The 14,170-nt window shown below is 43.2% G+C and overlaps 1 protein-coding gene across 1 annotated transcript in view; it reads right to left on the bottom strand.

Moving 5' to 3' along the window:
• SYNPO2L (synaptopodin 2 like) overlaps positions 1 to 13,678 on the bottom strand; it is a 40,332-nt gene extending 26,654 nt beyond the window's left edge. Inside the window, exons 1-2 of the mRNA XM_039360015.1 lie at positions 13,446 to 13,678; positions 558 to 709 (exon numbers count right to left, since the gene is read on the bottom strand). Of these exons, the coding sequence (XP_039215949.1) occupies positions 558 to 709; positions 13,446 to 13,556 (263 nt within the window). The 5' untranslated portion in view covers positions 13,557 to 13,678. The remainder of the gene's footprint in view (positions 1 to 557; positions 710 to 13,445) is intronic.
• Positions 13,679 to 14,170: the final 492 nt, after the last annotated feature.

Genomic DNA, 14,170 nt, shown 5'->3' with positions numbered 1-14,170 from the left:
TTCCGGAAGTGGTATCAACGCACTTCCGGAGGCTGTTCTAGGCCTGGAAGGCCTCCTCCAGGCCTCCGGTGCCTAGAACAGACTTCCAGAAGTGGCATCAACACACTTCTAGTGGGCCATTCCAGGCCTGGGAGACCTCCTCCAGGCCTCTGAGGCCTAGAACAGACTTCCGGAAGTGGTATCCGTGCACTTCCGGTGGGCCGTTCTAGGCCCGAGAGGCCTTTGAGACCTAGACTGGACTTCCAGAAGCCAGCCATTTCTCTGAATTCAGGTAAATTTAGCTACCGGTTCTCCCGAACCTGTGCGAACCGGCTGAATCCCACCACTGTGTATAATACAGTATATATCAGACCAGAACCCAGGCACTGCTTTGTACTATGGATGGTTTCGCCTGAGTGGAAGAGAGAGATAATTGGTGACATTTGTGAAATCAGGTATGATTCCATCAGAACTTTACGAAAAACATTTAACGGTGCTGTTCCAGTTAAAAATACTCAATTTGTCCAAACGGTTTGAGTAATCCATCTTTCACTCAGTCCCACTGGTGCTTCCCTTACCTTTTAACAACGATGCTGAGGGTGCTGCTGGAAGAGTCGATGATCTGCATGGTGATGGCATGGGAGAGGCCAGCACATGGTTTTCCGTTAATGGATACAAGTTCGTCATTTTCCCTTAGTCCCCCACGACACGCTTTACTTCTCTTGCGAATCTAAAAAAAGGAAAGTGAAGGAGGGATCAGCAATCCACAAGCGCCTCCATCAACCTTTCAACAGGGAGTGAGAGAATGAGCGAGGCCCAGTTAGGCATATCCACAGGGTATGATAAAAAATAAAATCAAGATAGTGGCTGTGATGCTGTGGTGCAAGTTCTGCCCATTTTTATGTCTCCCATTTAAAATGGGGGGGCGTTTCCATCATAGCATCAGACCATTCTCGTGATCATTTTTACCACACTCTGACTCGGCCATTACAATGCACTCCTTTCTCACTTTGACTTTGGGAAACTCAATCTGAGCAAGAAAATGAATGAATAAAATGAATGAATGAATGAATGAATGAATGAATGAATGGATGGATGGATGGATGTTTGTATGTATGGATGGATGAATGGATGGATAGATGGATGGATGGATAGATGGATGGATGTTATATAATGTCTAGGTCCATGGTGGCGAACCTATGGCACGTGTGCCACAGGTGGCACGCAGAGCCCTCTGTGTGGGCACAGTCTTAGGCCTTCAGCTGGGTTTTATAAAATCTTTTTGCTTTAGGCCTCCACCACCATGTGCAAAAAAAAAAAAAAAAAAAAAGGTTCAATCAATCAGTCAATTTCAACTTCTCCGGGGAAAAAAAAGATCTCGCAAAGTTGGAATTGATTGATTGAACTTTTTAGTCCCATCCAGTCTGCCGTTACCACCGAAGCCATGCCCACCCAATGGCCACGCCCACCCAATGGGCCACGCCCACCCAGCACCCGACGATACATAAGTGGGTTTTGGGTTGCAGTTTGGGCACTCGGTCTCTAAAAGGTTCGCCATCACTGGTCTAGGTATTGCCAGTAACACAACGTCCTAAAACCTGTTGCTGGCGGTAAGCTATTTTAACTCTCAAAATATTTTAAAACATAACATGCAAAAGTTACCATTACCAAGTACTCGGGTAAAAAAATTCACAAATAGAAGCTGAATAGGCAAAGATGTTACTGGTCATTGCCTTTAGAAAAGCTTCACAGGAGAGACGATGACAGCCAACAGAGAAATATGGACAGAGGTCAGAGGTACCCTGGCATGTGGGCATACACAATAGTAAGACAACTGTTGCCCATACGGTTGTCTCATTGAGCGTTTGTCAGTCCTACAGATCAGGTGCCAGCCAGATTTCCAGCTTGCTTGCCCTTGGCTGCCATAGAAATGGGGGGTGGGGGTTGGCATTTGGGGTAGGGAAGTGAGCTGGTGTGTTCCCATGAGAAAGGGAGGGATTTGGGGTGACTTTCAATGTATAACTTCCATGCAGATTTTACTCAGATCTTGACTTGCTTTTCCCGCTATCAGTTCATTCTGTACCTCTTCTCTAAATCCACGGAGTTGGGATTTTTTCTTTCTTTCTTGGGATTTGAATGAAGGTAGATCTGACATTAGGCAAGATCTGCTTTATTGGCCAACCCAGAGACCATAGTCTACCGTGGGGGGAGGGGCGAGCACTTGATGTCAACTCATGGGAGTTTGAGCCATTCTCATTTGATATCCCTTTGCTTTTGCCCTGAAGTGTTTTTTAACTGGCAGGAGGCAAATCCATTCATTTGAGCTGTGGTGCTGGAGGAGGCACCTGCACATTCCTTGGATGCAAAGATGACAAGCAAGGAACTACTGGAACGTATAAAACCAGACATATTGCTGAAAGGCAAAATCACAAAATTCCGCCTTACTTATTTCGGCCATGTCACACAAACAAACTCACTGGAAGAAGAAGTTCTGCTCAGAATGGTCAGAGCTAAAAGGAAACAAGGTCACCAAAATGACGGACACCATCAAAGCCAACACCAGCCAGAGAATAAAAAAATGAAAGAAGCTGTACCAGATGGACATCACTTTTTAAACAGCCAAACTAAAAGCAAAATACTTGCTTTCTAAATAGTACCATTTCGCACTTTGTGTTTTGGCTTTATACGGAATCAGCGGATGTTTTAGGCTTTGCTGAATCAATCCCCCAGAATCTGCCATGGCATAGGGTCCCAACCTTTTTTTTGGATTTTTTTTTAAATTCCACTTTAATTATTTATTTTATAAATAACTCAAAAGTGGTGAATATTTCCTATTTTGCACACAACAAGTTGGATTGGGCTGAGAGATAGTGGCTGGTCCAAGATCATCTGACTAACTTTTATGCCTAAAGCAGGATTAAAACTCACCGTTTCCTAATTTCTAGCTTGGAATTCTGAAAAGAACAGGGCTAGGTGGACTGAACTGAACACTGATGGTCTGATCCTCTGAGACAGGATAATCTAGCAAAATAGTTGGGCAGCATACCTTTATTGTACCTGGCAGCATAAGGTTAGGGAAATATTTAAAGCTTTGCCATCATCTAGTGCAGTGGTGGTGAACCTATGGCACGCGTGCCAGAGGCGGCACTCAGAGCCCTCTCTGTGGGCACGCGTGCCTTCGCCTCAGCCCTGCCTCCCCCCATGGCCCTCTCCTCACCAGCAGCCCACCCCGGAGGAGAGTCGCCCCTGGGTGCGGCCGCGGACAGCAGCACAGCCAAGGACATTGGCAGCCGGGTAGCGGGGACAAGACTCCGCCCTCACACTTCGTCATGCACAGATGATGCTGCAGGGTACGGATGGAGGGTGTGGCCCCCATGGTGCTGCTGAGCTGCCTGGGTGATCTGTTGCAGTGGGCCGTGGAGGTGGGTGGCCTGCGGGCAGGCAGGGCACAGGATGGCAGGCAGGGTGGGGGCGGGGTGGTCTTTGGGCACTCGGTCTCTAAAAGGTCCGCCATCACTGATCTAGTGGTAATCTGGATTTCCCAGACATTATCAGGCTAATGTTGGGAGATCGCCAAAACTATACTTCCAAAATGGCAAGCACTAATAGAAGCCCAGGCAACAAATTCTAAGTTATGCTGTTAACAAAAGGCTTTAGAAAAGCTTTCAGCCAAAGTAAAGTTAAAAGCACAAATTACAAATGTCGAACTCATCAAATTTGCAGGCAACACCAACCTGGAGAGAATATCCAATGCTTTAGAACAGGGGTGTCAAACTGCTGGTCCGCGGGCTGGATGCATCACCAGGAAACCACGCCCACCCCATTGCTGGCAATGGGGAAAAAGCTCCAATAAGTCACGCGACGTCACGTGATGTCGCGAGTTTGACATGCTGCTTTAGAAGATAGATTCAAGATTCAGAAGGACCTTGACAGACTTGAATTCTAGGCCCTACCCAGCAAAATGCAATTTAGTGGTGAGAAAAGTAAGGTTTCGCACTTAGGCAAGAAAAAGCAAATGCACAGGTATAGAATGGGTGGTATCTGGTTCAATAGCAGTAACAGCGAAAGGGATATAGGAGAATATTTATAGTTTAGAGTTAAAATGAAGAGTCCTTGGTGCTCTCTGAGCTTGGTTGTTTTCTTGCAGATGTTTCATTATCCAAATGAGGTAACATCATCAGCACAATGATCTAGGTGTCCTAGTGGACCACCATAGATATGACCCTGCAGTGTGACACAGTTGACAAAAAAAGGCAATGTATCCATAGGCTGCATCAATAGAAGGATAATTTCAAGCTCTCATGAAGTGATAGCACCAAGGTTGATTCAGCCTTCCACCCTTCCAACGTGGGTAAAATGAGGACCCAAATTATTGGGGACAATAAGCTGACTCTGTAAACTGCTTAGAGAGGGCTGTAAAGCACTGTGAAATAGTATATAACTCTAAGTGCTATTGCTGTTTTCTATTGCACTAGTGAGGCCACACTTGAAATACTGCATCCAGTTCTGGTGACCACCAATAGAAAAAAGATGCTGAGGCTCTGGAAAGAGTGCAGAGAAGAGCAACAAAGATGATTTAGGGGGCTAGAGGCTGAAACATATGATGAACAGTTGCAGGAACTTGGTAAGCTAGCTAGTCTAATGAAGAGGAAGACTAGGGGTGACATGTTTGAGAGGCTGTCGTAAAGAAGAGGGGCAATCTATTCTCCAAAGCACCTGAGGGCAAGAGAAGAAATAATGGATGTAAACTTAACAAAGAGAAATCCAACTTAGAATTAAGGAGAAATTTCCTGACAGAAGAATTAATCAGTGGAACAGCTTGCCTCCAGAAGTTGTGAGTGCTCTATCACTGAAGATTCTAAAGAACTCTTTATCCAGAATTCTCCTGTTCAAATAGGCAGTTGGAGTAGCAGACTTCCAGAGTCACTTCCAAACCTTTTACTCTGTGTTCTATGATTAGGCATCCTAATGAAGAAACAATTGATATAGTCGGACTGGAAAGCCGATTAATCAATCAAGCTAAAAGTGATAATTAAAGATGCAAAGAGCCATTAAAGCATTCAACTTTCTTTAACTGATGACAACCTGGACTAATTGTATTTTGGACTGCAGGACCAAAGTGTAGATTAATAGCCCCTATTAAAAATCACCACCCACAGAGCTATTCTTAATTAAATGGAAGGCAATTGGCTTTTTAACAAGAGTTTAGCTTCACATCTGGCGCAGTCCTGAGTGTCTCTACAGCAAAAAAACGTAGTCTCTGTTCTTATCAGTTTAAAATGGAGATGAGAAGAAAGTGGAAGTATCTGTTTTGGGAGCTATGACCTGGCTAGGAATTTGTTGGACTTTGATCAGCCTCTGGGGTCCATCTCCTGCTGCAGTCTTAAAATAGCCATGGCCCATTCCAACTGTTGCATCCATTAGCACAAGCCCTGGCCTTTTGCAGTCTTTGCCCTCCTCTACCTTTAACATTTAAAAAAAATGTGGAATGAGAACATGAAATCGTAGATCAAACAGCAAAGCAAGCAGCTCTCCTCCTGGCCTTATCCAACTGCATGCCCTTCCGCCTTTTTGTTCCTTTCTTTCCTAACTTTCTGGGAAGAGCATCCAGGCCTCCAAAGCATGAAACGGTGAAGGAGGGGCAAGGGTGTCTATGGCTATGCCAGGAATGGGATTGATTAAGACCCAAATGCCCCAAAGCCAGATCGGGTGTGCATGCCCAGGCAAGAGAGTTGCTTGAGAATGACAGCCTGACTGCACCCAAATAAATGGAGCTCAGAACATAAACTTTCTTGATATGAATGTTAAGAAAAGAATATTTTTGGAGCTCATTTTGATATAAATCTAACAGAGGATTCCTTCCCTGAGTCTTATTTGTATATTTCTGTCTGCTTTATTTATGTATCTGTCTGAAATATGACAATTTCCTGTTGCTTTTATATTGTCTCAGTAGGTACCATTAATCATTTGCCATGCTCTTGTGGGAAGCCCCCCCCCCCGATAATGAAATATTTTGGGGGATATTAAAAGAAGCAGAATAGTAGTAACTGTGAGAGGGACCTCGGAGTCCTAGTAGACAATCACTTAAATATGAGCCAGCAGTGTGCTGCAGCTGCCAAAAAGGCCAACACAGTGCTGGGCTGCATTAACAGAGGGACAGAATCAAGATCACGTGAAGTGTTAATACCACTTTACAAGGCCTTGGTAAGGCCACACTTGGAATACTGCATCCAGTTTTGGTCACCACGACGTAAAAAAGATGTTGAGACTCTAGAAAGAGTGCAGAGAAGAGCAACAAAGATGATTAGGGGACTGGAGGCTAAAACATATAAGGAACGGCTGCTGGAATTGGGTATGTCTAATTTAATGAAAAGAAGGACGAGGGGGGAACATGATAGCAGTATTCCAGTATCTCAGGGGCTGCCACAAAGAAGAGGGAGTCAAGCTATTCTCCAAAGCGCCTGAAGGCAGGACAAGAAGCAACGGAGGGAAACTAATCAATGAGAGAAGCAACCTAGAACTAAGGAGAAACTTCCTGACAGTGAGAACAATTAACCAGTGGAACAACCTGCCTCCAGAAGTGGTGAATGCTCCAACACTGGAAGTTTTTAAGAAGAGACTGGAGAGCCATTTGTCCGAAATGGTATAGGGTTTCCTGCCTGAGCAGGGGGTTGGACTAGATGACCTCCAAGGTACCTTCCAACTTTACTATTATTATTGTTGCTGTTGTTGTTGTTGTTATACTTCCCCTAAAGGAGAAGAGGAGAAACATGTTCTTAAAGGCAGAAAGCAACCCCAAGTCTTCCTGCTATAGGAAAAACAGCCTCAAGCAGAAGCCTAAAGTCTTTAGAAATGGGTATATTTTGTACCCATTAAGAAAGCCAGGCCACCCCATTCATAACCAAAACACCTTCAGCCACAGCTCCCACAGAAGGCTGGAGCTGATGGGATTAGAACAGTGGTTCTCAACCTGTGGGTCAGGACCCCATTTGGGGTCGAACGACCATTTCACGGGGGTCGCCAAACAATGCAGTCCGCCATTTCCCCCCCCCCTTTTCCTTAGCTGTGCTACTCCCTTTTATTCTATTGGCTTTTGAAAGCCAATAGAATAGACTCTCTTGAATAGGGTCTAATTCTATTGGCTTTCAAAAGCCAATAGGAATTGTCCAGGCTGTCTCTGCCCTGCTGAGCCCGCCAAAAGTCCCATTCTGCAAACGGTGCTGCACCAGTTGAGTAGTCCTCGACTTACGACCGGTTGGGGGTCGCAGCATTAAAAAGGTTGAGAACCACTGGATTAGAAAAACAAAGAGCCCTAAATCTACATTCCCCACCCAGCTCCAAGGACAGGGCATGACCTCCCAACCAGAAAGAAAGTCAAGCAACAATAATTAGAATACTAAAAGGGCACACTCAAGCCCAGGTCAAAGTACATTTCACAATAAACAGGCATCCTAGTCACAAAGCCATAAAAACCCATCTCCTCTCAACTCCATTCTGTCAGCCATCCCAGAAACATGCTGCTGTAACTTTAGTTTCTGGCTCTCAAATAAACAGAGATCTTCTTTCCAGCAGCCTGCCTCCATTTTATTTCCAGCGTCTTTCTCCCGGCTTGGAACTGGACTGGATTTTTCTTCCAACACGCTTCCACAATAGACTCGGGTTCCCAAAATCTTGATTATTTTTATAGTTTTTTTTTAAAAAAGATTAAAAAAAGAGCAGCCCCAGAGTAACAAATAACCCACCAGTATCCCTTTTAGGACACCTTGAGCCAAATTTTTCAGAGTTTTGGTTTGGAATATTTTGGAATGGACAGAGCCTATAGAAAAAATGGGAGTTCTTTCCTCACCACAATCTTCCCACTCGCCCCACTTCTGGAATAGAGCTCTTGAAATGCCATGTAAAGCCTGATGAGGCAGTCAAGCAGATAGAACGAGTACACTCAGAGGGGCCTCCATGTAGCGGGAGGGAAGTCAAAACTGCCAAGATGGCAGCTGTAACTGCACAGGTAAAATGCCCCCCCCCTTTAGATGTCCTGAATCACATGGTTGTGAACATCTTCTTGACTTTTTGACATCCCCTCATGGAACCCATACACACTCCAGAGCTATTCCTTCTTGACCTTTTATTATCTGTGATAAATGGAAAGCGTGGAATCAACTGTGAAAAACCCACCAGAATTATGAATGCAAAGTGACTTATTTGGAGACTCATAACTTCCTCAATGAAATGGCCTCATTTAGATACAAGGCTCTGAGAAAAACTGAGACTGGAAGCATTCAATCCCACAAATAACAAAAAGAGTCTTCTGTAATATGACTATTATTACATTGTGGTTTAACCTTTTGTGGATTAGAGATCATGTTAACAGATATATAAAGTAAAACTAAGTTGAAAAATATATAGACATGACAGCTCACTTACTTAGGCCATGTCATGTGGGGGAATTCATTGGAGAAAGCAATTATGTTGGGAAGAGTTAGGAGCAAAAAGAAACCACAATGTCAAAGAACATGGTGGCTATACACTATAACAACTGCCATCAGCCAGAGCAGAGAAAAACTCAAAGAAATAGTGCAAGATCGGAAGATGTGGAGATACCTGGCCCATGGAATCTCCAGGAGTCGGACTCAACTAAACAGATAACATCATCATCATATACATGATGAGGCCAGGTGAGCAGAGAAGGCAGAGGAAAATAAATTTAAGCAAAAGAAAAGTATCCACATAGTGACAATTATGTATAATAACCCTTAATGGACAATAATATAATCGACAAATATCATGGCATTCCATCCCTCTCAATGGAAAAGTCATTTGGGTCAGGAAATCTATGCCCTGCTCAGTGTAAGATTCCAAATTAAAATACTATCAACAGAAATTAGTATTTAAAATCTATCGTCTGACTTCAGTTTCAAAAATACAATAAATGCAAAATAAATTTATTTACTTAGGCAAAATAACTCAAATGCACTGGTACAGAATTAAAAGATAGCTTGACTGGCAATGTCTGTGAAAAAAGACTTAGAATCAGAGAATATAAATTTAGAAAAAACGTCTGAAATCCTCCAGTCCAAATCCTTGCCCAGAATTAATTCAGGCCATCCAAAATCTGCTTAAATACATCTTCAGTGATGAAAAATCCGTCTCTTAAGGCAAATGTTCCACTGTGGAAGAGATCTTATCACTGGAAACTCTTTAGCATGGCCAAACACATTGTTTCTTGGCTTCTGGAGCAAAACTGACGAACTCTCTCCTATCTCCTACATGACATTGCTTGAGATACAGTATTTCCCTGAAAATAAGAGTGGGTCTTATATTAATTTTTGCTCCGAAAGACCCATTAGAGCTTATTTTGGGGCGATGCTTTAATTGTACAGGAAGCAGTGAGTGCGTGGGGGCCAACAGTGTCTGGCAGCAGTTGCAGCCCACTGGCCCCTTGGCCACCACGCTCTGGGGCTGCGCAGTGCAGGTGAGTCTAAGCACTGCAACTGCTGTGCCAACCCTCCAAGCAACAGGGGGAGGCAGAGGCGTGGGGGGGAGGCACACAATCTGGCCTGCTGGATGCACCAGGCAGCTACCTGCCCACTTGGTCCCACCGTCTATCTTTGCTCGTCCACAGCCATGATGCACCAGGCAGCTTTGTGGCGCATCTGGTGGGCCAGATGATGTGCTTCCCCGCCCCCGGGTGCCTCTGCCTGCTGTTTTTTGTTGCCCAAGCCCAGAATGAACTTTCAGAAGCGGCATCCACACAGAGAACCGGTTGTTCACATATTTGAATCCCACCACTGGTTAGCATGAAACATTTTTGCTTATACTTTTTGAAAGATTTTGGTAAAAAAAAAAGAAAAAAAAAAAGAAGAGGTGACAAAATAACACGAAACAAACCAAGATGTAAATTATGAGTACCAATAAAGCTAGGCTCTTTTCACGTAACGCTAAGCCACAAACTAGCCAACCATATTTCAGTTTCATTTGTTGTGCAAAACCTGGCTGTTTGATTCATCCCGTGTGTCATGCAAAACTCAGAAAAATGGGCAAATCGGACAAAACCTTGTTAGGATCAGCATCCTGTGCGAAACCCAAGGCCCAGGTAATGTGAAACATTCTCCTTTCCATGACCTCTTATATATCTTGGATGGAAAGAGAGGCTGAAATACTCTATGGAAGACATGTCAAACTCGCGACGTCATGTGACGTCGTGCAACGTATAGGGACGGTTTTGCCATTGCCGGCAATGGGGTGGGTGCAGCTTCCGGATGACACATCTGGCCCATGGGCTGGCAGTTTGACACCCCTGCTCTATGGAAACCTAGTATCTAAATCTAGGCCAGAATCAGTCCCTTGAGTGAAAAAGGAGGAGGAGGAGGGAGGAGAGAAGGAGAAGAAGGAGGAGGAGAAGAAAAAACAGCTAAGCAGGTGATAGCAACAGCGGCAACATCAGGTGGCCAGTGAGTGCTAAAGTGTTCCGTTTCAAGAGAAAAACATTAAGGGAACGAAAGGGCAACTTGATTGCCTTTGCAGCTGAGAAGATAAGATAACAGCAGCTTCCAGTATAGCTTTCTTGAGAGCAGCCAGTCCATCGTTAGGGTGTGCAATGTACCGTATTTTCCAGCGTATAAGACGACTTTCTAAACCATGAAAATCTTCTCAAAAGTCGGGGGTCGTCTTATACGCCCAGTCGTATTATACGCCGGAAAATACCGTATTTTCCAGCGTATAAGACGACTTTCTAAACCATGAAAATCTTCTCAAAAGTCGGGGGTCGTCTTATACGCCCAGTCGTCTTATACGCTGGAAAATACGGTAATCCTTTTATCCCCTGAACCCTAATTGCCTGGCAGATCTTTTTGCACAGGACTCTTTTCTGCCTGGACCACAGTCTTCCCTTGGTCCTGCAGACCTGCCTCAAAGAGCCTGACTACTCTGATGCCAGTTCTGGACTGGTGGATGGTTGCAACAAATGGCTTCCTCAAGTAGACTTTCACTACGTTGCCTTCACAACTTCTACAGGTGAACTACACCTTCACAGCTCCCAGTCCTCAATCCTGACCCCTGTGGGAAGTCAGCCCCCTCCCCGAGAAGGAAATATTAAAAGGGCAGAAAAATAGATTTCCTCAAAGGATCTTAAAGAGGCAGAAAAGCACGCCCAGTTTTTTTAATAGCCCCAAGTCTCCCTCCCCCAAGCAGAAACCAACTCTGTAGAAATGCAGATGTAAATAATCCAGGAAGGTTGGAGACCCCCAGCTACCTTAGGAAGACAAAGATACCTAAAATCTACATACCCCACCCAAAGTATAAGACAGGACATAATAGGATTAACCCACAGATGCCAAAGGGGCACATTCAGGTCAGAATACATGACACAGGAAATACAAAGCCTCAAACAGGAACAGGAAACAACCTCAAGAGCCCCAGAGGATATAAAAACCCATTCCCTACATGTGCTCTCTCTTCTCTGCCAGAGCCATCTTTCTGTCTGACTCTCTTCTTCAAAAAACTGCAACCTTCTTTCTAAAGCAGTCGCCATGTTGTTTATTCACGGCTTGGACTGAACCATGATGAAGACTTTTCCTTCAACACCCCCAAATAGGACAATATGTATTTCCTATCCATATTTGCACAAAAAAGGATATTATTTCTGCTCTTAATGCAAGTAAAGTAAAAAACTTTTTTTTACTGCAGTAAAAAAAAAATAAGATGGGAGAAGCAGCAGTAAGAAGACGTTTACAATTCAATAACAATTATAACTTTAATTTAAATTTCATAAACAAAGTAGGACAACAGTTATAAATAGTTTGGCCTGTAAGCCCCCTGACTCATCCTGCCTTCTACTGTCTCTCATCATCATGGCAAGGTGGATAAAATGGGATTATTAAGCTAAGCCATACAAACTATGATGGACTCATGAGATGATTCACATTTGATTTACAGATTTTGTTCATAGGGAGAGAAAAATGGGTGTGGTGGATTTTTTGACTTGAAACTAAGGAGATATGATGAGGGCCTCACTTATTGGCAGTGGTTATAAATTGGCTGAGATATCTCCACTCACCTTTTGCCAAAAAAGAACCTTCTAATTGATTGCCAATTTTCAGCGAGCTGCTAATTCTCAGAAGAAAAGGATCCATCACATCCCCATAACTAAAATGGCGAGAACAGTTCATTTATTCTCAGCTTCATTTCAGTTCTGAAATTAGGTGATATTAGAGAATAGTAATGGAAGTATTCGTTGGTCAGTTATTGGAGAAATGTTTGTGTTACCACAACGTTTAATGCGTATTTCCTAAGGATCTTACAGCTAATGATTTTAGAATCACTTATAGGTTGTTTGCATGTTTATTATTAATTTAAATAGATCTACAGATCTGCTGTTGGCAGCCTCTATAGATTCATTGATAGAAAGCAATATGGCAATAAACATGCACGCAACAGATATTATTATTTTCTGATAAATCTTCTGATACTTCATAGAAGAGAAAACATTAGGCAGTACAGTGCAGCTCTGATATAACTAGTATTACACCGTCACCCTAAGTTCTATTAGAAACAATTTCTCTTTTATAAGACAAGATTTACATATTGCATTGGTTTCAGAGTGGTTTAATTTTAAGATGATGTGGATATAGCATATGCATACAGATTAATTTGATTCCACGGAAGATCCAGATCCAGTTTAAAAGTTCTCAAGGGGAAATAACTTTCCTAAACAACTTTCATGGCACGAATTCATCAGTGAGTTCCCAACATTTTTATTACACTGGCCAAGAGCAAAGGACTCTGGAATTCACGCAATATTGCCAGTGCCTTCTTTAAAGTTCATTTTTATTTTCAAGACTTTTTAGATCCTAATGACTATGTTTGGGTATTTTTGACACAATTTTTAAAAACCTGGTAGGTTAAACAGCTGAGTTTGAATTGAAAAAAATGTAAGGGCATAAAAATATTGCACTAAATCTTGAACTATAGATTTGGAAGATATACTAATTACAGTAGATATTATTTGGAACAGATAATCCCCTCTGCATAAGAAAGATTGCGAAATACTTTAAGGTATTTCTTACCATCTATCATTTTTTTACAGTTGTAACCTGTAATTGGAAAAAAAAACTTTAAATAAATTTTACAATACAATTTAAAAATATCAGCTGGAGGAATAGTAAATTTGGGGTTCTTATTTAGCACATTACTTTCCGTCTCTGAAGATGAAATTTTAAAATGTGCTTCCTCAGCTAACAAAACTAGTAGCATGGGAATAAAAACCCTGGCTGCAGAGATCATATGGGCTTCAGCACAGCTGCATATTTATTTGAAATTTAGAATAATTTGCACATACAACAAATGCAGACATTTAAACTCCAAGGAAGACTGTTGGGAGTCTTGAAAATAAATGGCTTGGAATGGAGCAAACAGATTCCCAACCGTTTCCCCAATGTCTGTGTCCTCTCCAGAGAGCTGGAAGGTCTTACCTTGGATACTTGGAGGGGTCTGTTCTGTTCAGAGCCTCCTTGTAAGCGGAAGCCCCAGGGCCCTCCTCCAGAGAGAGTCACAAGCACCTCTTCTTTGTCTTTGGCTCCCATCACCTCAGCACCCCTTTTGTGTGTGTGACAAACACCTTGTCTGCAAAATAAATCTCCAGCTCTTAGAAGACGGTAGTTCGCATGCCCGTTGCTGCATCTACTTTCTCAGTCCCTCCCAACGTTTGATTTGCTCTCTCCCGCCCGCCCCCCATCCTTTTCCCAGGCATAGAAAAGCCCAACACCCGATACTCTTCCAAATGTCCAGCTGCTGAGCAGACCATTGCCAAGTGTTTGATACCCCTTTTGGTAAAACGCCCGAGTTATTTGCACATGTATCTTGTCAATCTCACTCTCTGTCCTCTCCACCTCCTGGCCTGAAACGGATCCTGGATGTCTCACTCCAGACTCATGGCTGAAAATAGCTCGCCTCCTGTCTTTCCAGGGCTTTGTCTCATTCTTTTCTGGCTGGGGACAATTTGCTTTAAGCGCTGCAACGAAACATGGGAGTTACAAAAGCTCCTGAAAGATTTTCCCTGCTGTTATTTATGGCCCATATAAGAAATCTTTTAAGACGTTGGTTTCACCTCCGTCAAAGCCACTTCTATTTCTTGCTATGAGTGAAGTGGGAAGCTCATCTGGGCAAGACATTACAATGAGTGGGACTTATCAGTCAT

This window comes from Crotalus tigris, unplaced genomic scaffold (assembly GCF_016545835.1).
Source record: "Crotalus tigris isolate CLP2741 ecotype Arizona unplaced genomic scaffold, ASM1654583v1 scf7180000019147.1630427, whole genome shotgun sequence".
Taxonomy (NCBI): domain Eukaryota; kingdom Metazoa; phylum Chordata; class Lepidosauria; order Squamata; family Viperidae; genus Crotalus; species Crotalus tigris.
This window is presented reverse-complemented; position numbering and strand designations above follow the sequence as displayed.